This window comes from Hordeum vulgare, chromosome 3H (assembly GCF_904849725.1).
Source record: "Hordeum vulgare subsp. vulgare chromosome 3H, MorexV3_pseudomolecules_assembly, whole genome shotgun sequence".
Lineage (NCBI taxonomy): Eukaryota > Viridiplantae > Streptophyta > Magnoliopsida > Poales > Poaceae > Hordeum > Hordeum vulgare.
This window is the reverse complement of record NC_058520.1, coordinates 12,983,026-13,007,898: the sequence shown is the minus strand read 5'-3', so window position 1 is coordinate 13,007,898 and position 24,873 is coordinate 12,983,026. Positions and strand designations below refer to the sequence as shown.

The 24,873-nt window shown below is 44.5% G+C and overlaps 2 protein-coding genes and 1 pseudogene across 2 annotated transcripts; all 3 read right to left on the bottom strand.

The window, feature by feature from the left end:
• Positions 1 to 997: 997 nt before the first annotated feature.
• Positions 998 to 8,319, bottom strand: LOC123441347 (annotated as a pseudogene).
• A 4,051-nt stretch (positions 8,320 to 12,370) lies between these two features.
• On the bottom strand, positions 12,371 to 15,301 carry LOC123442540 (cysteine-rich receptor-like protein kinase 10). The gene is made up of 7 exons (XM_045118609.1): positions 14,402 to 15,301; positions 14,183 to 14,302; positions 13,922 to 14,100; positions 13,531 to 13,741; positions 13,144 to 13,384; positions 12,828 to 12,972; positions 12,371 to 12,738 (listed from the first exon to the last, which is right to left on the bottom strand). Exons 1-7 carry the CDS (start codon positions 15,249 to 15,251, stop codon positions 12,433 to 12,435), a joined length of 2,052 nt encoding a protein of 683 aa, XP_044974544.1. The 5' UTR covers positions 15,252 to 15,301; the 3' UTR covers positions 12,371 to 12,432.
• A 5,067-nt stretch (positions 15,302 to 20,368) lies between these two features.
• On the bottom strand, positions 20,369 to 23,147 carry LOC123442541 (cysteine-rich receptor-like protein kinase 10). Its single transcript, XM_045118610.1, has 6 exons — positions 22,185 to 23,147; positions 21,941 to 22,083; positions 21,560 to 21,770; positions 21,156 to 21,396; positions 20,914 to 21,064; positions 20,369 to 20,824 (listed from the first exon to the last, which is right to left on the bottom strand). The coding sequence occupies exons 1-6, from the start codon at positions 23,065 to 23,067 to the stop codon at positions 20,522 to 20,524; spliced, it is 1,932 nt and encodes a 643-aa protein (XP_044974545.1). The 5' UTR covers positions 23,068 to 23,147; the 3' UTR covers positions 20,369 to 20,521.
• Positions 23,148 to 24,873: the final 1,726 nt, after the last annotated feature.

Below are 24,873 nucleotides of genomic sequence, written 5' to 3'. Positions count from 1 at the left end.
TATCTATAAGTAGAACGAGTTCTTCAATCTGAACTTCACAAGTAAAATAGTAAATGCAATACATGTAAAGTTGTATTCATATATACATGTAGTTGTACTTCAAGTCCTTGACACCTCATGTATTCATGAATACCCCCCTTCTAGCAGAGTATGCTTGCACTTGGGAACAATCTTCACGATTAACTCCTCAAATCTCTTGCATAACCATGGTAAAAATAAATTTTCTTGCATAACCATGGTAAAAATAAATTCTCTTGCATAACCATGGTAAAAATAAATTCTCTTGCATAACAAACCATTCACTGATCCAACCGCATCCTATCATACTCACTGCGCCAAACCCGACGTCGAAGCCGAGCCTGACAAAGCGAAAAAAGATGACATCAACGTGAGAGGACTTCTACTAATACATGATCACACTTACAAATCGCCCTGCAATATTATTGTAACATTCATCTATCACTATGCGCCAAAACGAATTACAGCAACACGTTTATGATCAAAGAAACCACTTTCACAAGATACTTGTACATATAATTTATAAGGAAATAAAAAGTGTTGGTGAAACATATAACCTTTCTCAGGCCGGGTAGTGTTTATTTATAGCCAAACACAACGGTTATAAGATTGATCTCCAAGTTTAACATATACATGATCACAATTACAAATGAAAAATAACTAGAAAGAGACCACACTTAGAAATGGAGAATAACTAGAAATAGATACATGAGATCACACATACAAGATGTTCAACCTCCACCTAACCCAAGAAATATTGTAACCACGGGAGATAAGGGGTAGCAGGGGCCTAATACATCATAGCACAACCCCACGTGAGATAATGGGTAGCAGGGGCCTAATACATCAAAGCACAACCTGAAAAGTATTATAAAAAGCAAGGGCTTACATTACTTCAGAAGCAACGACTGCAAGCGGACGGATAAACTCTCATCCAGGACAGTGTGCTTGCACCTGGAGACAATCTCCAACATTCAGATCAAGTCCTTAGAGCTCTTCCGAATTTAGTAAACCATTCACCGATTCGGTTCCATCTCATCAGAATGGAAGCTGCAACCCCGACACCATAGCCCAGCCCAACGAAGAGAAACAAGATGACATCAACATGAGATGGATCCTCCACATGCACTCGACCTGGGGGAGGAGGTGCAACAGCACACGGGTTGGACAATGGAGGTCCACAGAGATGCAAGTTTCCCTTGAATGAACTATTATCAAATGTCGAGAATTGACGTGATTGTGGTATCTTCCCCGCCAACTGGTTGTCAGACAAGTTCAGGGTACTGAGAAAGGTGAGATTTTCAAGTTCTTGTGGAATATTCCCTGAGAGTCGGTTGCAAGAAAGGTCCATTGACTCCAGATTAGTCATGCCACCAAGATGGGATGGAATATTCCCAGTGAAGGCATTGTGTGAAATGTTCAGTACATGTAGTGAAACAAGTTGTCCAAGTGATTCGGGAATATTACCTTCCAATCTATTATTTGAAAAGTCAATTGCTGTTAAGGTAGTCAAGATCTTTTGAAACATCACAGAGGACCCCTTGTATGTGATCTGAGTAGAATCTTGATAGATTCCCCCAGGACCAGTTGATATGTTTTGAGCAATGGCAGTAGGTCCTGTACTATTTAATTTGGCCATCATTGATTTTAACTGCCCAAACCATTCAGAATTCAAATTGCCAGAGAAATTATTCGAAGCAAGATCAATAATTTGCAAGCTAGAGAAGTAATCTTTGGATTGTTTATTGCCAACAACATAGTCTATATAACCATAGAAAAGATTGGACCTCAAGACAAGAACGTAAAGATTGGGATGTTCCCCAAGCCAAGATGGGAAAGTATCAACTATTAGATTGTTCCCAATATCAAAAACCTCCAATTCCTTGCAGTTAGAAAGTGCCCTTGGAAGCTGCCCTTCAATCTTGTTTCCATGCAAATCTACTGTCTGGAAAGTACATCGGCTTCTAATATCAGATGGAAATGTCCCTTCAAAGTGATTCTCTCTCAAATTTAATACGATTAATGAAGCATCTTCTATCAAACAGGAGGGGATCACCCCACTAAAGTTGTTGTAGGATAAATCAAGGAAATCCAGTCGGGAATTGCAAACTGATTGTGGTATGTGTCCATTTATACTATTGTTAGACATGCTGAGATACGTGGTACTTCCAAGATACGAAGTGAAATTTGGAAGAACAGAAGAGAAATTGTTATCTGAATAATCCAAAAACATTGCTGACGAGTATGGCATAGGAATCTGACCCTGGAGACCATTGGAACTAAGATCAAGCGCATGCATTGGAATCCTTAGTGGGAGAATGGATGAATTTAGTTGCATGCCACTGAACATGTCGTGTGAAAGATTTAAATTGTAAAAACCTTTTCTCCATATCCAATTTGGTATATCCCCGCTGAGTTTATTGCATGAGAGGTCCAAATCACCAACATTACTGAGACGTGTCAAAACACTTGGAAATTGGGTTATTTTGCAAGACGCAAGCCCTAACAAGGAAAGTCCAGTGAGATATGTTGATGATGAGTTAATACTACATTCTCCATCCATGATAGACAACTTGTTGTGTGAAAGTCTGAAATCATGTAGCTTCGTTAACCTTCGAAATGAGGTAAGCTCCACCATACCTATCAAATTGTTCCAACCAATAAACAGAGAGCCCAAATTTGTGAGTTTAAAGAATGACCTAGGAATTTTCCCATTCAGTCCATTTCTTTCTAGACTCAAATACTCCAAACCTGAAGATGCCACATTGAACTCTTGTATAGGGCCAAAAAGTTGATTCCTAGATAGATCCAGATATTGTAATGGAACATTGAAGAGAGATGCTGGAATTTGCCCCGCAAACAGTATGGTAAAATATTGTAAATGTATTCCATCTCCTGCCCGAGTTTGTAGACTGTCTGATTCTAGCAAAATAGACTTTTCTAGTAACTTAAAAATTACAAGGAGAGCACTCCATTTGGTGTACACGAGCAAGCAGCATCTTCTTAAAGTAACTTGGAGAAAATACAAAGATACCTTTTAACTTGGATAATTAGTCTACTACATAGAAATTGAATCAGCCAATGATCTTTTGAACCCTTTCTATGTATGAACCATAACTTATAGATCTCCATATGTTTATAATGTACCTAGATGCTCTTCATAACTGTAACTAAACATATCATAACCAATATATCATGGTCAATATATCTAGAAAAATTGCAACTGATATATCTGCATAACCATACATAAATAAAACACTACCAGTTAGATTCCGCAATGCCCCGGGGACAGTCTGATTTCCCTAGTATCATCTTTTTAGCTGCGTTGATCCATATTTAGATTGAGGAAATTAAGTGAATTAAATTTTTGAATAGACCACTAATGCCTAAACATGTCAGAAATAATACATGTACATAAGTGTAGCTAAAGATCTAAGAACCAGTTTTATGCATTAATGATATACGCATCTTGTATCTGAATAAATGACAACATACCGGTTTAAATCATTGTAGCTAGATGAACCATAGTTTATAAACTTCTATTAATACGACTAAACATCATTTGATCGACTATGTGGCCAATCCTTGTTGCCGATGGTTGATAAACCACCGATCTGACAACCATAAGATATTTGAATAGAAAGAAATGGGATTGTTTAGTCGTTGCCGAAGGACTTCGTCAAGTAGACATAAAAACGAATGAGACATGGAACTATAGGTTCGGGTCTCCTTGTGGATAAATAAAACTGCCCCTATTGTGCTTTATATTGATATAATAGGATCATAGTGGGGTTAAACTCGTCGAGACTAGAAGGGGTCTAAAATTACTCGAGATCTAGGTGATGTATGTCAATCTTCGGTAGAGGCTTACATGTCTCCTATGAAGATTGTATTTTCGTAGGGGTTCATAGTCAGACGATGAATAATTCGTTACTTCGTGCACGTGTATCTCCGAGTAGAACTCCCACTTTCGTCAAGCCACTGCCATCGGGGTGGTTTCCTTACTAGGGAGGACTCTCAATCACCCCTAGTTTCCATATGTTTTAGATCCATTCCGAATATGACACCAGGTCTTGCCTCTAGAAAGCCCCAATGCATCGTATTTTATATGACTCATACTAGTTAAAACTACTCATCATCAAGCCCCGCCTGAGTACGATGGTCTTAAAAATGTTTACCCAACCAGGAAAATCACTCAATTGGATGGCTTTGTTTGTTTCATGGGTAGGAGAATGTTTGATTTGATATCGAATATGTGTACATGGCTATAGTTAGATTTGGTATATGTAGAGAGTGTTAGTTGTTTGAATCAAACATGTGTGAACCAGGAGTAATATATAAAGGTGTCGCAAAGTAGCCAAACTAGAGTGGACAAAGCTGGTAGGCTGGACACAACATCACGAATGGGAGATCCAGGCACCCATCACAGGGTGATGTAGTGGTCAGAGCTGTATCTGATGTAAACCTGATCATATGTCGGGTCGGGTCTGGTTTCATGTTCAGATTGCAAAATTAATCCAGAAACTACATGCTCAAGTCCGACTCGAAACCCAAAAAATAGCCCTTTTCTCAAGCCTGGTCTTTGCCCAAAAGCATCCCAAAGTCCTAAAGTCCAGCCCAAACGTTGTGTTTTAGCCTCCACACATGCAAGTCTGTCTCAAAAATCAGGAAAATGGAAGCTTGAGCCCATCCCAAATACTCTTTCAGGCTGTGAAATAAGGTTCGAGCCCAGTCCAAAAGGCAAGCCTGACTCGGTATGGTTTTTCTAGTCGGATCGCTATGTCGGGCTGCCCATGATCAGCCTGATTGCATTTGAATGTTCATTGCACTATTTCAACTTATACATGGGGAACGGAAGCTGTAGTCAATTCCCCGGGGATGTAGACATTAACCGTAAAACCTCTTTAACAAATTATGGATCAAACATCTCACCAGGATCCTAGGAGCTACAAAATTTTGGAATCAAACTTGTCTAAGAAAAATAATAATCTTTGCCACTTTTTTTGTTGAAAGATTTGTCATACCCCAAGTAGGAGGAGCATCTAGTGCTCCTCCTACTTGGGGTATGACAAAATCTTATGGCGTTCTATACACATTGCTTTTAATATCACCCCCCTACTAGGGTCAACACGTTGTTTGGGACGTGGGTACAGGGAGTTGGTGGTCATTTGGCAAAGAGTATCCGGGTTGGAGCTTGCGCATTACTATGGGCAATTTGGACCTGCAGGAATGATTTAGTTTTTAACAGATGCACATCTATCCATTTTTTGCAGGTTATATACAGGGCTACCGCACTGACCCGCATGTGGTCATTACTCACTCCTGCGGATTTCAGGGAGTTTATGGTTACTGGGTGTATCCGATGGGAGATGGTAGCACAGGTTATCTTCAACCGGTTTGGATGGCGACAAGCTAATAGGATAGGTGGCTAGGCATCTACTTATTATACTCTTGCTGCTTGGGCGCTTTGGGCGCTTTGTATCGATTCGTTCTTGTTCTTTACTTTCAGCTTTGATGTACTCGTTCCGGATTTCGTTTTTTTTAATAAAGGGTTGTATGCATCTCTCGATGCAGAGGCCGGGGCGTTGCCTCCTTTTCAAAAAAGAAAAAGGAGGAGCATCTAGTCTGGGCCTCTAATGTTATCTAATCTGGAAAATAAGGTTCTTCTCGAGTGGTTGCACAACCTTTCTCGAGTAGATCCATCATCCAGCCGCGATGCAAATGCCAGAGTGTGAAGCTCTCCACGGACGACCAACGGATAAGCTTAAAACGGGATGCTGTGTCATTTCATTAGTACTCCCTCTGCCCTCCCAAGAATAGCACAAGTCAAAAGATGGTACCTAATTAGTTTGATATTTCAGGGATGGAATTGTGACCCTAATGGTAGCTAGGGATGAAATTATATATTAACTCTTAGAATATGGCTAAACGACATGTTTTTTCAGAATCGACACTTAGCATCTGTTTGGCATTAGGTTGACTTTTTTCATAATGTTATATTGTTCTTACTTCAGAATGTAACAATTAGGTATATCTTTGGAGTCAGAACCAACAAAACTTGCAAGGAAAATATGATGACTAGAGGAGGAAGATACGTCCTCAATGTTATCCTAAGAAACTAAGGGTGACTGTCCAACAAAAAAATAAAAGAAGGTTGTTGATGCGAAGGGCCGCGGCCATGCAAGGCCGAACTCGGCAGGCTGCTCCCTCACATGCATAGACAACCATCCTGAGTTGTGGCTCGATTTTCTCAGTAACAACCTTTTAACTAGAACAAGTAAATATACCAATAATTGATTAGATTAGAATGCATAGTACAATAAAAACAACAATTACATTCTCTTACCGGTGAGATAATTTGTAGAGAGATCCAAATAATGTAGACTCGTCAAATTACCAATTGAATAAGGTATTCCCCTAGTAAAAGTGTTTCCTCCAAGCGCTAGTGTTGTCAACTCCTTAAGTTTCCCAACTTCATGTGGTATTGGCCCACAAAGCTTGCACATGGTTAAATCCATGCTTTGCAAGCTACTTAGATTTCCAATTGTGTAGGGGATCATTCCAGTGAATTTTGAGTTGAAGAATCTCAAACTTTCCAAGTTTGTAAGAAAGCCAATTGTACTTGGTATTGACCCAGAAAATCCAGAAGAATGAATACTTAGGCTCCTCAAATCCGCGAGATTGCCCATTGAAGTTGGCAATGACCCAATAAATCCACAATCACTGATATCTAGTCTTCTTAAATTTGTGAGGTTGCCAATTGTAGATGGAATTTTCCCAGAAAAGTAAGAAGAATGTAAACTCAGGCTTCTCAAATTCACGAGATTACCAATTGAAGATGGCATTTGCCCTAGAAATCCACAATCTGAGATATCCAGTCTATTTAAATTTGTGAGATTGCCAATAGAAGATGGGATCGGGGCATTTAGTACACACCAGGACATATGCAAGCTTTGCAGGTCCAGGAGATTACCTACTGCAGATAGTATTGGCCTACTGAGGTTGCTGGCATAAATTCTCAAGCTTCCCAAGCTGTTGAAGTTGCTAATGGAGGACGGTTTTGTGCCAGAGAAGTCGCATTCAGACAGTTCCAAGATTGACAACTTCTTCATGTCTCCAATCCATGAAAAGATTGGTTCTTGCTGCCTTGTGAGGAGCCCCCGACCGAGCCGCAATTGACTCAAAGACACAAGCATCTTGAATGAAGAGAGGAACTCCATGGAAATAAATTTCACATCAAGAGCCAATTCTTGCAATGACAAGAAACTACCAGAAGAGCCGGGTTTAGAAAAGGACAAGTCGGTATCATCTAGTCTCAAAGTCCGTAAAGAACTTGCATTAGAAAATTTTGGCAGACTCCCAGAAAGATACATATTCCCGGACAAATCAAGGACCCTTAATTTTTTCGATTGGAAGATCCTAGGAGGCAACCACCCCTCGAGATTAATATTGCCAAGTTGAAGTACACTTAAATTGACAAAATCCATGAAGAACTCCGGAAATGGACCAGGAAAGATATTACTGTCTTCTTGGAGATTGATGACAGTAAGAGAGCTGAGGTTCAAGAGGGATTGGTGGATCGAACCGCTTAGAGAACACAGCTCCAAACTAAGAACCTGCAGACGAGGAACAGATTTAGCTAGAGTTTTACACCACTGCCCTCCACTAGTAGACATGTCCACACCATCAAGACGGGAGCTCTCTTAAATTGCTGAGGTTCCCTATTAGGGCATGAAAATCAGATATCCAGAGTGAGTTAGACAGGCTAACAACAGGAATACCAGATTCCTCGTCACTAGGATATTCACTAGAAAGATCCAGGGAGACAAGATTCTTAAGCTTGCCGATGCCAACAGGTATTTCACCCTCAAGATTCGAATTGGAGAGGTTGAGGTGCGTAAGCAAAGTAAGCCTCTCGATCCCAACAGCTGACATGTTATATTCAGAAAAGTCAGTCATGCTAAGATCAAGAAACTTTAGGGAGGCGAGATTGCAGATCACAGGGTTAAGGCCATTGCTCCTCAAGCCCAAGCGGCTGAGGTTGAGAGCCGTGACCCGACCAGCTGAGGAATCACCGCAGCCAACACCCTCCCAGCGACAACAATCCGTACCTTCTTGCCATGATGAAAGGTTGGTGGTGGCTTAATCGAAGAAGAAGGAGTTCTTTAGCTCGAGGAGTGTTGCATCTTGGCCTGGATGGCATCGGAGGTTGAGGCCACCTTCAGCGCGGGCAATGGAAATGGTGGCGAGTGCGAGGAGCAATGGAAGAAACAGCAGTTTTGGCCGCCATGTTGAAGCCATTGGTCTGCACTCTGCTGGAGTCGAAACTCTAAGCAGAGAATTACGCTTGTTTCTTTTCTTCTTGACCGGAAAGGGAGGAGGGCTGCCCTGATTTATGTAGAGCACCACGTATACCAAAACAGGAAGAAATGGCCAAGAAGTCGCAATTCCTGTGTTGAGTGGATTAGCTTCTGCACAATTGATGTGATGAATTTTTCTTCATTCGGGTAGCTAGTGGGCACAATCAGATAACATCGCACTAGTGAATTTTATATGTTTTCTTGAATTCGGCTGCCAACTCAAGCAGGTGTGCACCAAACCAAAAGATTGAAAACATTCCGGCCGCCTATCCATTTGAGACGTCGCAATTAAAAAGCTAGGACGATCGAGGCACAGGTTGAACGGTATGGCATTTAAAAAGGAACGAAGAATCTGAACCTGATGGGACAGCCGAGATGCGACCGCAGAATCAGCCAAGATGGCGACCTGATGGTGGTGAATCAACTCACAGACCATGCGCCTGAAGCGGAAGACTTTGTCCGTGCAACCCCAGACCCAGAGGGACCGCCGACTCGCCCGGCCGGTGGCAACGGCAGTATACGATGGTAGCGAAGGATGCGCAACGCAGTACACAAGCCAGTGAGACAGAGGCCAAGGCCAAGACCAAGAGGGGCAAACAATGAAGACCCATGCAGCGGTGCCTCTAAGCGTACCACACAGTCCACAGAGGGCTGGCCGCTAGAACTATGAGCGTGTTTGGTTTGTGTCATCGTCAACTTTTGACTAGCCTTAAGTTCTCCCTCCATTTGATGGGTGGTTGTTTGGTTGCTGCCTTGCCTGTGAAGCAGAAAGCTTGGTTGGCTTGAAATCTTCTCTACTGTAATTAGCCTGGACTGAACTCCAGGCACTGTATTTAGCCTGGGCCAGCCGACCTCGTTCGGACGCCTAGGCATGCGGCTACACGCTAAATACCATCCTGAATGGGAAGTTAGACTAAAAAAAATAGCTTCACATTTTCTATGATGGCACATTGGTCCTTTACTTGGCCAGGGACCAAACCAAATAGTACTTCATTGCCGCACTAGCCTGGTCAGGCAAAAAAAATTCAAATCTAACGTCCACATCATTCATATCGCAAAAAAAAAAAAAAAAAAAACGTTCACATCAGGCAGCATAAAACTTTCAGGCACGAGGGTCAGGTCACGAAACAAACTCACCCTATATCTCAAAGATATCAATTACATTCAGCCTCTGCACCAACAAGATATCCAAAGACATTTGGGATGCACACACCAAAAAACAAAATAAACAAGAGAGAAAAAAACAAAGACCCCGTCGCGGTGTACAACACCTTGCAACAGAAGCACTCTAACCACCACCGAATACAACACCAGTCCTACAACCTAGGCTCTCCAAAAGCAATGCCTCTAAGAAGGGAACAATGCATAAGCGTTGTTGTCGCCGATCGAAGATCTTGGGTTTTCACCCCGAAGAAAGACTGAGTTTCCAAAACAATGCCTTCAACAAGGTCATTGCCGATATAACCAATGAAGGCCAGACCATGGGTTTTCACCCTGGAAATCAAGGCTCGGTACTTGACGAGCACCACCAAAGATGCAGTCCACCTGTGTTGCCACCCTCGCTTGCCCAGGCTGCTGCTGCGAGTCACCGCGCACCCGACATCCAAGGAGAACTTGTGCCGCGTTGTCTTCTACACAACCAACCAACCGCCGATCGCAGCCATGACTTTCTCCAACTCTGTCAGATCCATGTAAATCTATGTCCCATATCACTGAACGGTAGACGAAGCTTCACACCGCGCGCCGGAAGGGTGCGCACGACCGCATCGATTCCTCTCTAGATCTCTTGTAGCAACATGTGCCATGCTGCGGAGATCACCGAAAAGAAGAGTGGAACTCTTTGGCGGCCAGATCGATCGAGGTGGTCGACATGAAGCCATGCCAAAACTCCGCAGGGTCGGACCCCCTATAATCGAAACCTGGCCAACAGCCCCCACGCTACCGGCCATCACCGGCCGCCCGTCCCACCTGAAGAGGCCGGTAGAACGAAGGCGACCTGGCCGCCATGCCCGCAAGTGCCGCAAGGAGCCACGCTGCGGCGGAGAGGAGCACGAGACGGCTGCACGGGTGCTGCATCCGCGGCCCAGCCGGACCCAGACCACTGCCAGCCGCGCCACCGCCCCGATCCGCCGCTCCACCACCGAAAGAACCCGCCGCCTCGCCGGATCGGGCGCCGCGTCAAACTGTGCGCGACCCATCAGCTCGTCCTCTCCGCACGAAGAAGAAGAACAGAGGTGCGCCGTCCTTGCCCTCACGTCCAGGGTGTCGGCACCACTAAGTAGTGCTAATGCTTAGGATTATCTATGACCATGATCTTGTTGCCTAGCATTGCGACAACATTCAACATGGTTGGTCGATCAACTGCATTCTCTTGTACACATAGCAATGCAATGTTTATGCACCTCATCATTTCTTCTGACTGGCCGTTGGGAAGCAATGGTTCATCAATGAGATCGATCAAACTTTCCTCTTTAAATAATTGCCAAGCCTATTTGAAATCTCATCAAATACTTCGGGAAGACGCATAATAGACTAGCATTTTATTTCTTATTTTATAAATGTATTAAGTTGCACTCACGTGTCCAAGGAGTTTGATGAAATTTCCGCATTCATGAGAATTCCTTTTCCGGCTAAGGATCTCAAGAGTTAAAACACCGAAACTGAAGACATCTGATTTGATAGAGAAGAGACCGTGGGAAGCATACTCGGGTGCCATGTAGCCCCTAAAATTATGCAGCGATATATGTCCACTTACTGTATGGTCGAGATGCAATTGAAATGTTCATAAATGGAGTATTTTATATGAAACTAACAGTGTACCAACTACTTTCCTTGTGGTATTTGCTTCGGTGTTATTTGAGCTGAATATTTTTGCTAGTCCTTTTTTTTTTTTTGCGTTCATTTCACTATCCAAGAGGATGTTGCTTGGCTTAAGATCTCGATATATAACACGCAACATAGAGTGCTTAGGTAGATAAAGTAGTACAATTATTGCAAGATGTTTGTCCCAGTCCAGTAGTGCTTTTCTATTTTCAACTGCACATAAATAAATGTTAGTATAATAGAGTAATATAAAGAAACAATCTAACGCCGAGAACCTTAACTTGTGAAATATTTGTGATAATTCAGTTGAATCTATTTCAGTGCATTCTTCTCACATGATTGCATGAAAATTGAAATATGACAGCTTAGCTCCTTTGTATATATATATGTTGTTCTGTTTTCCAATAGTGCATCGCCTGCTGATCTTGGTATATGCCAGATCGTTGATCAAGTGGTGATTCTGTGTAGTTGTAGTAATCAGCTAGATGAATTTTTAACAGCTCGAATCCTGGACATGCAGTAGGCTGTTCAGCTAGCTACTACTCCCTCTGTCTCATAATCTGAGACGTCTTTTGACACTACACTAGTGCAAAATATGGTCCTACATTATGGGACAAAGGGAGTAATAGCTATGGCTCATCGGTTACCTGGGCTTGCTGTGTTTCACGAGCTAGGGAAATTCAAACAGAGAGGATACACACAACATGGCAGTAGGTCAATGTCGAGCGGCTATGGGTGGAGTAGAAAGCGGGGCGGAGGAGCATGCGAACTTGGCAAGGAGGCTGGAATGTAGCAGGAAGAGTCATGGCGAAGGTTGAAGAATCAGTAGACGGTGACACCGTCCAAAGGTTGAAAATAAAAAAAAAATTGGTAAACCGGCAAGGAGTTTGAATGACAAAAAAAGCCCGGTAACCCGATGGGGAGTCTGAACGGTTAAATTTTTTGGCAGGATCGGTATTAGCAATCGTGGATGGAGGTAACGAATGAATGAAAGAACCTATGAACTGCCCTTGAGGAGTAGAGATTGGTAGTTCGACCCCCTACAACCATCGGTAGGATGCCAAATAATAACAATACACATTAACAGAACTAAAATTTTGATGGTTACATCCATTGTACAAGACACATACATTTGTAATATATAAAGAAGAAGCTCTGCACTTCATTTATTAATTTAGAACTTCCACACTATACAGTTTCTTATTTAAAACAATGTCGATACAAAGTTGAACTATCTAGGTGTCATCGTAGATATAGTCACATCATTAACACTACAAGACTGAGTAGTAGTGGGTGCTTGTTTGTTCCCTGCGGTGCTTAAGCTGAAATATGCTGGGTGCTTAGGCTTTTGTAGGATCATGGTCTTGTTGCTTAGCATTGCAATTACATCCAACATGGTCGGTCGATCAACTGCATTCTCTTGGACGCACAACAATGCAATGTTAATGCATCTCATCATTTCTGTCGAATGAAATTTGGGAAGCAATGCTGGATCAATGAGTTCACTCCAGCTTTCCTCTTCAAATAATTGCCAAGCCTATTTGAAATTTCATCAAATACTTAGTTGATCACAGAATAAGACAAATCATTTTCTTTAGTTAGATGGATGTGTAAACATGTACTTACATGTCCAAGAAGGTTAACAAAAGCTCCACATTCATGGGAATTCCGCTTCCCGCTAACAATCTCAAGAGTTAAAACACCAAAGCTGAATACATCCGATTTGACAGAGAAAATGCCGTGCGAAGCATACTCAGGTGCCATGTAGCCACTAAAATAGTATGAAAATATATGTCAAATTACTATACGAGTGACTTGCAAAATAATATACTTCTTATGTCAACTAATATAAGAGTGTTTAGATCAATACTTAGTGATCTAAACACCCTTATATTAGTTTACGGAAGGAGTATATAAGTGGAGTAATTCAGATGAAACTTACTATGTGCCAACCACTTTTCTTGTTCTATCTGCTTCGGTGTTATTTGAGCTGAATATTTTTGCTAATCCAAAATCTGATATTTTCGCATTCATTTGGCTATCCAAAAGAATGTTGCTTGGTTTAAGATCTCGATGTATAACACGCAACCTAGAGTGCTTATGTAGATAAAGAAGTCCTTCTGCTGTTCCTAGAATTATCACAATACGTTTGTCCCAGTCCAATTGGGCTTTTCTATCTTCATCTGCACGGAAATTTAATGTTAGTATAAGAGAGGGAAAACAAGTAAAGAAAAAAAATCAAAATACAAGAACCTTAATTCGAGTAACTTTCCAGGTACCAGTCTGACAACAAAATATTGCATATGAATCTGAGAACACAAATACGTACCAAAGATAAAGAAGTCCAAGCTTTTGTTTGGCAAGTATTCATAGACCAGTATTTTCTCCTCTCCTTGTGAGCAACATCCCATGAGCCTAACCAAATTCCTGTGTTGCAGTTTGGCTATGAGCTCGACTTCATTTTTGAATTCTATGAAACCTTGTCCTGAATCCGAATCAAGTCTCTTAACTGCTATCTCCACTCCGTCAGGAAAGCGGCCCTAGGAAAAAAAACATCTATTAGTATCGTGCAACGATTTGTTGCTTACTGACGGATAATATTCTTCCTGTTATTCATTGTGTTAATTCTTATATATACTCTGACAATAATGGTGATGTATATTGTCCTACCTAGAAAACAAGGATAATTACGTAGCGTTGTTATATACAAGTATATTCACCTTATAAACAGGGCCAAATCCACCTTCGCCAAGTTTGTTTTCCTCGGAAAAGTTATCTGTAGCCTCTAATATCTGATTAAAGTCAAATACTACAAACTCAGACAGCTCTGCTTCCATTTCCCAAACCTCATCTCCTTCTTGAAACTCATGAGCACGTTTTTCTTGTAAGGTCCCTTTACCTGAAAATTATGAACTCAGTGCTGTTAATATTTATTTATTTAATTAAAAATGTTTATAAATTTCGGTAACAAATTTGCCCACCTTTCTTTTTGTTCCTTGTTCTAAGCCGAATACAAAAGACGATGAAGCAGAGAGCAGCTAGTGCTACTGCTACTGCAGCAGCCACCGATAAGGCAATTACCCAAGGTTTGACTCCATGTCCTTCAAAATATAACATCCGTCGTCCACGAATCAGCATAAGTAACATGGCACATAATTAATGAATCTAGGATTAAGGTTGTGTGCATCACAATCACATACGCTTGCCTGCCGGAGCTGGAGCCGGCGCCGGTGCCTGAGCGAGGGATGATGGGGATGGAATCCGCCCTATGCTTTTGTCGTCGAAGAACATGAACGCTTCGAACCTGACGTTGCAGCGGAGCCGGAAGATCCGTCCTCCCAGGCAAAGGTTGTTGGTGGCGTTGATCGAGCCCACGAGCTGCTGGAGGCACGCCAGGCAGTCGCCGGTGGAGAGGTCCGGCGTGCACTGTGCCAGGGAGAAGAGCGTTGTCGTGGTGCCGGGGCCAATGGAGTCCATGAACCCCGTGGCGAACCTCCTGGCCGCGGCGGCCGCGTTCCGCGCCGTCTGTGACAGGAGCTGGCGGACGGCGGCAGCGACGATGCCAGCGTTGCCGGGGATGATGGCCGTGTTGAAATACTGGAAGAAGGTTCCGTTACCGGTGGTGCCGGACGCCGGGCTGAGGAAGCCGCGGTCGCCGGAGAAGCCGAGGAGGCACCCTGGTTTTAAGGCGTCCACCTCGTCATAGTCGTAGTAGACGGTCGCGGCCGTGTGGTTCGGGCACATCTTGTGCGCGTAGGCGAACGAGGAGGCGACGCACTCCCTGCACGAGGTGAGGTTGGTGGTGTCGTGCCGGCAGAGCGCGAGCGCGCGCACCACGCCGGCCGTGGAGTTAGCCGTGGCGTTCGCGGTGGCGGTGACGAAGAGCTGCGGGGAGGAGGAGGCGTTGCCGGGGAGGGTGGCGTTGAGCACGGCGAGGTTGGACTGGTAGGTGCTGTTGGCCGTGTAGTTGCCGCCGCTGCCGCAGACGTGGCCGATCGCCGTCGCCGACGCCGGCATGAGGAGGAGGAGGAGGAGCAGCACGCCCGCCATGCTGACCGTACGTACGTACGTGTGACGCCTGGTGCTGCTTGTCTTGATTGCCTCTGCTTCCCGTGGCTTTAACATGGCAAAATGTAGAGGAGGTCAAGGTCATCTGGTCTTCGGAGAGTTCGCTGTCGTTGGTGGAAAAAGTTTCTACAGCGTTTGAAGTTCATTTCTCGACTTCAGATTGTTCACATCACTGCCTCACTCACAGCGTCACACGCTCTCGGTCTACCAGCTCCGGGACGGCAGGAACAGAATTATATTTTATTTTTTAAAACAGTACTCCCTCTGTCTCAAAATAACTTTCTTAACTTTGTACTAGCTCTAGTATAAATTTGTATTAAGCTTAAGACACTTATTTTGAGACGGAGGGAGTAGTATTTTGCTCCTTTTTTAAATAGATAGGACGTCTCTAACGCCGACTCTTAGAACGTCCCCAAACGTTTAAACCGACATGTTGGAACGTAGTTTGTCACCTAACATGGACCCCTATCTGTTCGTGGATGCTTCCGCGTGTCCATTTTGCCGTAAATCAGACAGAAACCAGGAGAAGGTATACTGGTGCCCGGTTCGCCTGTATGCATCTGAAACCCCAGTCCCATCCCAAACCCTCCTCACCCAAAAAACGATCTCCGTGTGCGGCGGTTATCATACGTTCATCCTAATGCTCCAGAATGAACGTGACTGCATGACATTGATGCCAGTCGGAGTGACGCGACCAGCCGAGAGGACGGCGCCACTTCAATGCCGATGCAACAACCCTTAGAGTACACCGGCTAGTGCGCTGCATTGAAGCGGGTTGCCCCGTGGTTCGTTTGGCCACGACTATTTAAGCACGGATTCAGTGCGGCCCACACAACGTCTTACATCCTCCCCTTTCTGCCATGCCCCGACCCCGTCCTCACCATCTTCGCTCACCGTCGTCCACGATGTCGATGTTGTGGTTCTTCGCGTGCTGCAGATCTCCTTCCAGCTATGCCAGCTCGTGGCGTCATTGTCGTCACTCTCCGAGGCCATCTTTCTCCACGGCGACCGGCTTCTCCGGGAAGCAGTTGATTATCCTCTCCTACAGTGATGAGGTGGACCAGGAGCTGCACCGGATGTGATGACTTTACTTTGCAATGGATGTCTTGTTACGAAGACATTTGCAACAGAGGTTATGTTACTATTTTTTTTTGCAACATAGGTTGTATTGCGGGATTTCTTTTTGCAACATGGGTCGTGTTGCATAATTATTTTGCAACATGAGTCGTGTCACGGGATTTGTTTTGCAACATAGGTCATGTTGTCGGATCTAGCCGCTACGGGATGTATCATTGGTCGGTTGCAACAAGGGGCTAGTTCCACAACCTTTTTCTGTAACAATGTGCTAGTTGTAGAACGTGGACACGAAGGGGTTAACTCCTCATCAGCTGACGGAGTCCATCCAACGGACATGAGGGCGGTGGGCGCTCGCATACGATTAGCCGGTTGAAGGGTCCTTCCCACCATTTACGCTCGCATGCGATCAGCCTTTGTCATTATTACATAGAAATTCGTCATTCCTCGAAACAGGCTTTCGCGTCGTATTATAAATAAAGCACCGAACCAAAGTTCACGGTCGAACGATACAATATGGTGGGAAACACCCCTTACAAAGAAGATCAAAAGAGAAGTAAGAACCTAGAACAAGTCTAACACCTCGCTGAGGACCGAACAGACACCCCTAAGCTTAATGACAATGCCCCAAAGAGTGTGACGGCGGGAAGCATCGCTGCTGCCGAGTTTGAGAACAGATAATGGTTTTCACCATCATCCCTGGCGCAAAAACAAAATCAAAGGACACTGTCTTCAAGAAGCAAGCGGCGCCCACGGGCGATGCACGCGAGGCTTTGACTCAGACACTTGCTTGTACCACCAAGACGAGTCACGGCCACCACCCCAACAAGGGCCAACTTGTCGACCCCAGATCTGGGCCCTGTCAAAGCAAGCCCGGGCTTCCCAACACTACATCCCTAGTCACCCACATGACAAAAAGATGAAGCCACCAACCCCATCATGATGCCTGCCGGAAAGCTAACCATGGAGACCGCTGTCCCGGCATACATGCCCATGGGCATCGCCGACCATCCACGTCACGACCACCGAACAATAGTATTAAGAGTGAAAGGGACCACCTTTCACTCCCAGCCCGACATCAGCCATCTGGTTTGGGTCAGAACCACCACAACAGGAAGCGTCGACACATATGTTCCCAGCCGGTCTCTGTGGACCGGAGGAGGCACAACTCAATGACTACCGACGGCAACCACTGAGCACTCTCGTATGCCACCATGTCCATGGTCATTGCTGCTGATTCTACGATGACACAACAATGCATGGAGGGCTACCCTCACACCGATGCCACAATAAACACCAAGAAAGAAGGGCAGAAAGCGAAGGCATCCAACGCGGACCAAATCAACCCCTCGTAGTTGAGCACCATCGAGAAACGTCCACCAGCACTGCTGCGATGACATACCGAAGCCACTCCTCGGGCCGCAGGCAACCGGATCTTATATCTGCCACTAGACCGGGCCCACGGTCGACATTCAACGCCGCCTAGAAGACCGACCGATCCACCAAAGACACCCGTGCCCCCACACCAGCCCCCGCGAGAACAAGCATCCAGGAGGCACGCCACCGCAATAGACCACCAGATCCGCGCCGCCAGCCGACAAAAAACGCCAGACCCGGCGAGATCCGACCGGGCATCCGTCCACCCGCCACCTGCCGAGACGGGAGCTCCGGAGCGGATGCACCATGCGCGGGATGCAGGATGCCGCTACGCCGCCACCAGTCAGCTGATTTGTCGCACCAGGTACCCACCGCCGCGTCGCTGGGCCCCACGGCCGCCCAACACCGCCACCCGAGGGGCCGATCCGCTACGGCCTCCCACGAGCAGAGGAGGGGGAAGGGCCTTGCAGCCGTCGCGCCAATCAAGCTTAGCCCGTCGGTGCCTGTCGGCGGCGATGGAGAGGAGGGGACGAAGGCGGGAGCGAAGGGCCTGCCGACTAGGGTCGCCCCCCCCCCCCCCCCGGGGGGGGGGGGGAGGGGGGCTAGGCCAGCAGCCAACTCATTCGCCATTCCTTAAGACTCCAAATTGACTAACCGGTGATAATTCTCTTAGTCGTTGCTTTCAGTTGAGCAAGTCTTGCTTTCAGAGAGTCAAGGGCAGATTATTCAATATGATACGGAATTACTCAGGTCATGGATGTCGAAGTTCACCTGCTCATACGTGTCTGGCACGGCCGGCCATCGCGTTCTTTCCACGTCGCTTGTGAGACAACTTGGAAGAATGAAAGAAATTTTATACATTGGCTGGCCAGTCTGCCAACTATTGCTGTTGCTTTCCAACCAATTTAATCAATCAATCTCGTCGTCACCTCAGTTTTCACTTTCACTTGCGTATACACTCGGTCTACTATACTAGCTGCCGGCCGGTAGGAATATAATATAAGATATTTGTTTCAGCAAATCATTTCTACATTGAAAGCAAGAACTACTGAATCACATGTCCAAAATTAGAAGAGAGCGAAAAAAATTGCGCAGCAAATGGGAAAGCCTGCCACGGGAAACCTAAATTCAAAGTCGTTCCTTTGGGCAATCTATTTCATACATCGCCCAAATATTGAGAACACGCCCCTTCCCCATCTCATAGCCGCCCAAATATTGAGAACACGCCCCTTCCCCATCTCATAGCCGCCCAAATATTGAGAACACGCCCCTTCCCCATCTCATAGCCCCCTCTGCTTTGGTCCCACTCCTTCATTTCTCTTCCCCCATGGCCACGACTAATTCGACACATCTTCATCTCAACAAACGGAAGTACAGGAAAATCGCACCTACTCGTACTATAATTAAGAAGTACGGAAACTACAGGAAATTGGTGGAAAGTGTGCGGAGGCACGCACCCCGCCAAGCCTTGCCCGGCCGCTCGATTTTCTCGCAATTCGTAAAGTAGTTGTATCCCACACAAGGGCACAATAAGTTTTAAATTTCAGTCATTGAAATTTACAATTTTTCATCTGAAACTGGTGAATTTTCGTTCGCTTTTATCAAGTTTCATAGATAACTTTTTAAAGAGTAAAATACATCGGAGGTCCTAAAAGTATTTCAAGTGTATCAAATAGGTTCTAAAAGTTTAAAAACGTTCAGCCCAGGTCCTATATGTGTATTTTACCTATGACTTTCAGGAAATATTTGACACACTTGAAATACTTTTAGGACCTGCGATGAACGACTTACACACATTTATAACCCACAATGAACGTTTTTAAACTTTTAGGACTTATTTGACACACTTGAAATACTTTTAGGACCTCCAGTATATTTTACTCTTTTTTAAAACATTTTTTCTGTCGGTTGTAGGCACAAAATGGTGATTTTATCGGTCACCTATAGTAAGTTTCAATAGTTGAAATTTAACATTTATTTTTTAAATTCATCAAAATGTATTTAAAATGAATCTTTTTGAAAGCCTTTGTCACAAAAACACGAATATGAAGACATAATTTAATTTGACTTTTTGTTCAATAGATATAAAAGTTGATGTGAGATCTATGTGCCACAAATCCACTCCCCCAAAACTACCCATAGAATAGTTGAAATCCCTCCAAGGCTCCAACCAAGAAAACCAACCAATCGTAGGACAAGGAACGAAAAGAGTTCCGCTCGGTGAAGGATTCATGTACCCGCCAAGGCACTTGCCCCCTACTATATATATACAAGAAGCTGAAGGCTCCTTATGGAGGAACAAAAGCCGATTCATATTGCGCAAGCTTTTGAATAGACGTGGTCTATCATAGATAGGTTGAAGGCTTCATCAAGCACCAAAACCAGCTCTACTCCGTTGGTATCAACCATTTAGACACTGCAGTTTGTAGTGTTGTTGTTATAGACCAACATAGCAGTTCTTGTTTTTTCGTATATACCAATTCATTATGTATGGACCAACTTAGCATAATCAAAATAACATTTCGCACGACCAACAATTGTATTCTGTTTTAGTTATATGTGACAAAAAAGGTAGAAAAAACACCACATGCACATAACTAAAGTTAAGTAAAAGTTGAAAATTAAGAACAAAAGGAGAATGGAAAAAGTTACTGCAAGTAGCTTCGAAGCCTTCTCTTATACTTCTTAGGGTACATAAACCACACATTTGAAATACCACTTAAACTTACACATTATACACCATTTATGTTGGTGTGAATGTACTACAAATAGACAGTTAAAGAACATGACATGGGGGGAGACTATCTAGGACTAGTGATAGATATGCTCACATCATTGATACTATATGACTCCTGAGTAGTGGATGTCTCTTCATTTCCTACTCTTACATTGATATATGCTGGCTGCTTAGGCTCAGCCAAGATCATAGTTTCATTGCTTAGCAGTGAAACAATATCACCCATGGTTGGACGATCAACTGCATTCTCTTGTACACACAATAATGCTATGTTAATGCACCTCCTTATCTTTGCCGAGTGACTATCAGAAACCAACGATGCATCAACAAGGTCAATCCACTTCCCCTCTTCCCATAATTGCCATGCCTGTTTACAATTCCATTACAAACATTAGGTTGTATGAAAAATGAAAATAAGAGATAATTTCCGAAGCTTAAGTTTGTTTATAAGCTCACGTATCCAAGAAGATTGATGAAACCTCCACGTTGCTGGGTGCCAGAATTCCGTTTTCCACTAAGGATCTCAAAAATGATAACACCAAAGCTGAAGACATCGGACTTAATAGAGAAGATGCCCTTCGAAGCATACTCAGGGGCCATGTAGCCACTGAAATGGTATTTGGTAAGTGTCAAGATTGCATTATCTCGTTGAAATGCAGTATATATAATTGCAATTGAAGTTTTATTAAGAAACTTACTATGTGCCAACCACTCTTCTTGTAATGTCTTCTTCGGTGTCATTTGAGCTGAATATTTTTGCTAGCCCGAAATCTGAAATTTTGGGATTCATTTCGCTGTCCAGGAGAATGTTGCTTGGTTTAAGATCACGATGTATGACAAGTAACCGAGAGTGCTTATGCAAGTAAAGAAGTCCATGTGCCACTCCTTCAATTATTGCTAGAAGTTTTGTCCAATCCAGCAAAACTCTTTTATTCTCATCTGCACACATCAATTAGATATTAGTATAACAGTAGAAGAACACCTAGAATAGTGAAAATAAACAGCCGAGAGAATGAAATTATACCCATAGGACTGGTAGAAATAAAAGTCTAGAGTAATCATAATAAAAGTCTCAAGTTAATTAAGAAATGCAAATTTATACCAAAGATGAAGAAATCCAGGCTTTTGTTTGGCAAGTATTCATAGACCAGTATTTTCTCCTCTTCTTGAGAGCAACATCCCAAGAGCCTAACCAAATTTGTGTGCTGGAGTTTGGCTATGAGCTGCACTTCATTTTTAAACTCCATAAAACCTTGTCCTGAATGTGAAGCAAGTCTCTTAACCGCTATCTCCGACCCATCTGGAAGATGGCCCTGGAAAAAAAAAAACCGGATGTTCAAAACTTAGGCTCATTGTTTCTTAAAAAAACAAGGCTCATTGCAATTAATCCTCCTCTACTATTTACTCCAAGTTAATTATAAGCCAGGTTCAATACTTGTTTCATACAAAAGATGATGCATATTATGCTTCTATACTGATTTACCTTGTAGACTGCGCCAAAGCCACCTTGTCCAAGTTTACTTTCTTCTGAGAAATTACTTGTGGCCTCCAGTAGCTGTTCAAACTCAAACAAAGAGAAGTCCGAATTTTTCCCTTGCCACTCCAAACTGTGAGCACCTCTTGATGCTTGTACAATCAAATATCATATACCAGAATTATTACCACAAATTTTAAAGATTATATGAAAGAATAACAACGTTCCACTAGATAATTATTAGCATAGATACCTCTTCTTTGCCTTTTTAGCCGGCGAAAATAACAGATGAAAAAGAGAAACGCTGCTGCCGCTAGAGGAACTACAGCTACGGGAATCACCCAAAGCATGCTCCTGCGTTTGGTCAGAGTCTGAGCCGGCCCCGGCGGCGACGACGGCAGGCTTAGCATGGGCTGGGCGTCGTAGAAATGAGAGGCCTCGTACCTGAAATAGCACCGCGTGACACCCATCCGCCCACCCATGCGTAGGGACATAGTGGAGTTGACCATGCCGAGGAGGCGCAGCAGGCAAGCCGAGCAGTCGTCGCCGGACAGGTCCGGCGTGCACTGCGCCTGGGAGTACACGTTGGGGTAGGTTGTCACTCTTTCCATGTCCATGACGCCCGTGGCGTACAGCTTCGGCGTCGTGGTGGCCGCCATCGCCGCGGTCCTCACCAGCAGCTCGCGGGTGAGGTTGACGATGCGGGGGACGTCTCCGGTGGTGACGTTCCTTATGTTCCAATCCTGGAAGGGTGGCGTGTTGTCGCCGGATCTCCCCGTGGTGTTGGATGGCGCCGCTAGGATGTCGGCGGTGGCGCCGTAGACGATGGTGCAGTTGCCGCCGTAGCTGAAGCCCACCTTGTCGCACTGCGTCTGGTTCACGTTAGCGAACAAGTTGGTGATGCAGGCACCACAGGAAGAGCCGTCGAGGATGTTGCCGAGGCAGAGCGCGAGCGCATAGACAACGTCGGGGGCCTGTCCGAAGCTGGTGGTGGCGAACTGTACCGGGGAAGATGAGGCGTTCTGGGAGAGGGCGGCCCCGGCGGCCTTGACGTTGTCGCAGAAATCGGCGGCGGCCAGAAACGGTGTGGATGCGAGTATGAGGAGCAGGATGACGACGCCGATGGTCGTCGCCATGGGAAGCTAACAGCCTAACACGACCTGCAGCCAGGTACAAACCTATCACTTCTTGTTTTTCTTCTGCCAGATGCAGATTGATGCATGAACGAATCACTATCGGTCCTAGTCACTTTGAAAAAATTACTATATCGGTCAATAGTGCATTACTTTGAAACGATCGACGCACCAATCACTTGGTCTTGACTAATGAACGCAGGTCAGGCCAGCTAGCGACAACTGAAAGCTCAGTGTTGTTTTCTTCCTATTTTTTCCCGGACAAAACTGTACTACATTGACAAACTATTCCATCTTGTGTGGAAAAATCTGTTACTCACTATAGCTATGTTTCCACTTGGAAAAGAAAACACTGGAAGTACGTACATTCCACTTGGACCATTCTTCAGTTAATTTCCCACCGCCATCCATGGGTGCCTCATATCAGTTGCTTTCAGTTCTCACCAGCGAAAAACAAGTATATTACCTTAATTTCATTACTTTGAAACGATCGCGTTGAATTTTGTGGATTGGAGCTTCCACTGGTCGCCGACTTCCTAGAATATATTTCCTATCTTTTCTTTCCAAGACAAAACATGCACTTAGTTTGGTATTAGTTCTTCATTTTAACCTTTTGCTATTTGGCCTGCCCTAATTCGTCCATAAGTCTTTCTGGAACTACTTCTGTTTCTGCATAATCTAGCAAGAGCATGCATATTTTGCCACTATTTTAGCTTAATAATTTATATGGAGAAGGTAATTGTGACAAAGTATTGAACCGGCATTTGTATGGTTTTCGTTTGATGAAATGATATAAAATTCTACATACTGCAAGTGCAGTATTCTCTGAATTGGATAAAGGCCTAGGCTGTAAGATCGTGTATCTTATGATCATCCCTAGTACTACTGTAAAATCATGAATTTTACTGGGTAGAATCATAGAACATGTCCAAAAAAAAATTACACTGGAAAGTCATAGAAAGCGTATGGTTGAATTATGATTTTGTTGACCTTCATATCAAGGTGCAGAGGGGGCCCACATGTCAACGATCCAAAGTCATGTGACTTAGGTTAAAGGTTGTGCACCTGATTGCATGTGATGAGGCGCTCTACCTCTCTTTTTTACGGTACCCTATACTGCCAGAGAAGAGGCAACAGTATATTTCTAATTTCACCGTTGATTTCATATGGGTAATATAGACCTTTTTTAGTTTTCACGGTAAAAAATGTGTTCGTTCATAGATGGCTGATGGGCTAATACTTCGCCCCATATCCCGCATCTTGCCGTTACGCTCGTCCCTCCCCAAGTCACTCCAGGAAATAGGCATTGCCGCCGTCGGGGGCATCGGCCCTTGTTTGCCCCGTCCATCTACCTCCAGCCGTGCTCCGTTGTTGCCCTTCCGGTAGCCGTGTCTCATGGCCGGGAGCTTGCTGCCGCGTCACATCGTCTGTGTCCCGACTGTGTGATTGCATTGTAGAAGGTAGAAACTGAACGAGCCACACACATTTTTAAAATTCACGAACTAAAGCACCATTTCCAGAACGTTGTATGGGGGTAGGCACGCAGATCAAACTTCATGTTTCTGAATCTGATAAGACAAAAATCAATGCTTTCAGCATTAAATCGCGATCAGCCAAGGGGCCAAACTGCGGGAGTCGCTCTTCTTCGTGAGGAAGAGGAGGGGGCTCGCAGAGGGAGATAAATCGGGCGTGCGGCGGCAGCGGCCGGAATCGTCGCAGCGTAGGCGTGGGTCAGGTCAGCGGGTGGGCGGGCTGAAATATTACGATGTTCCCAAACTGCCCTCAATCTCCGTATACTGCTCCACTTTG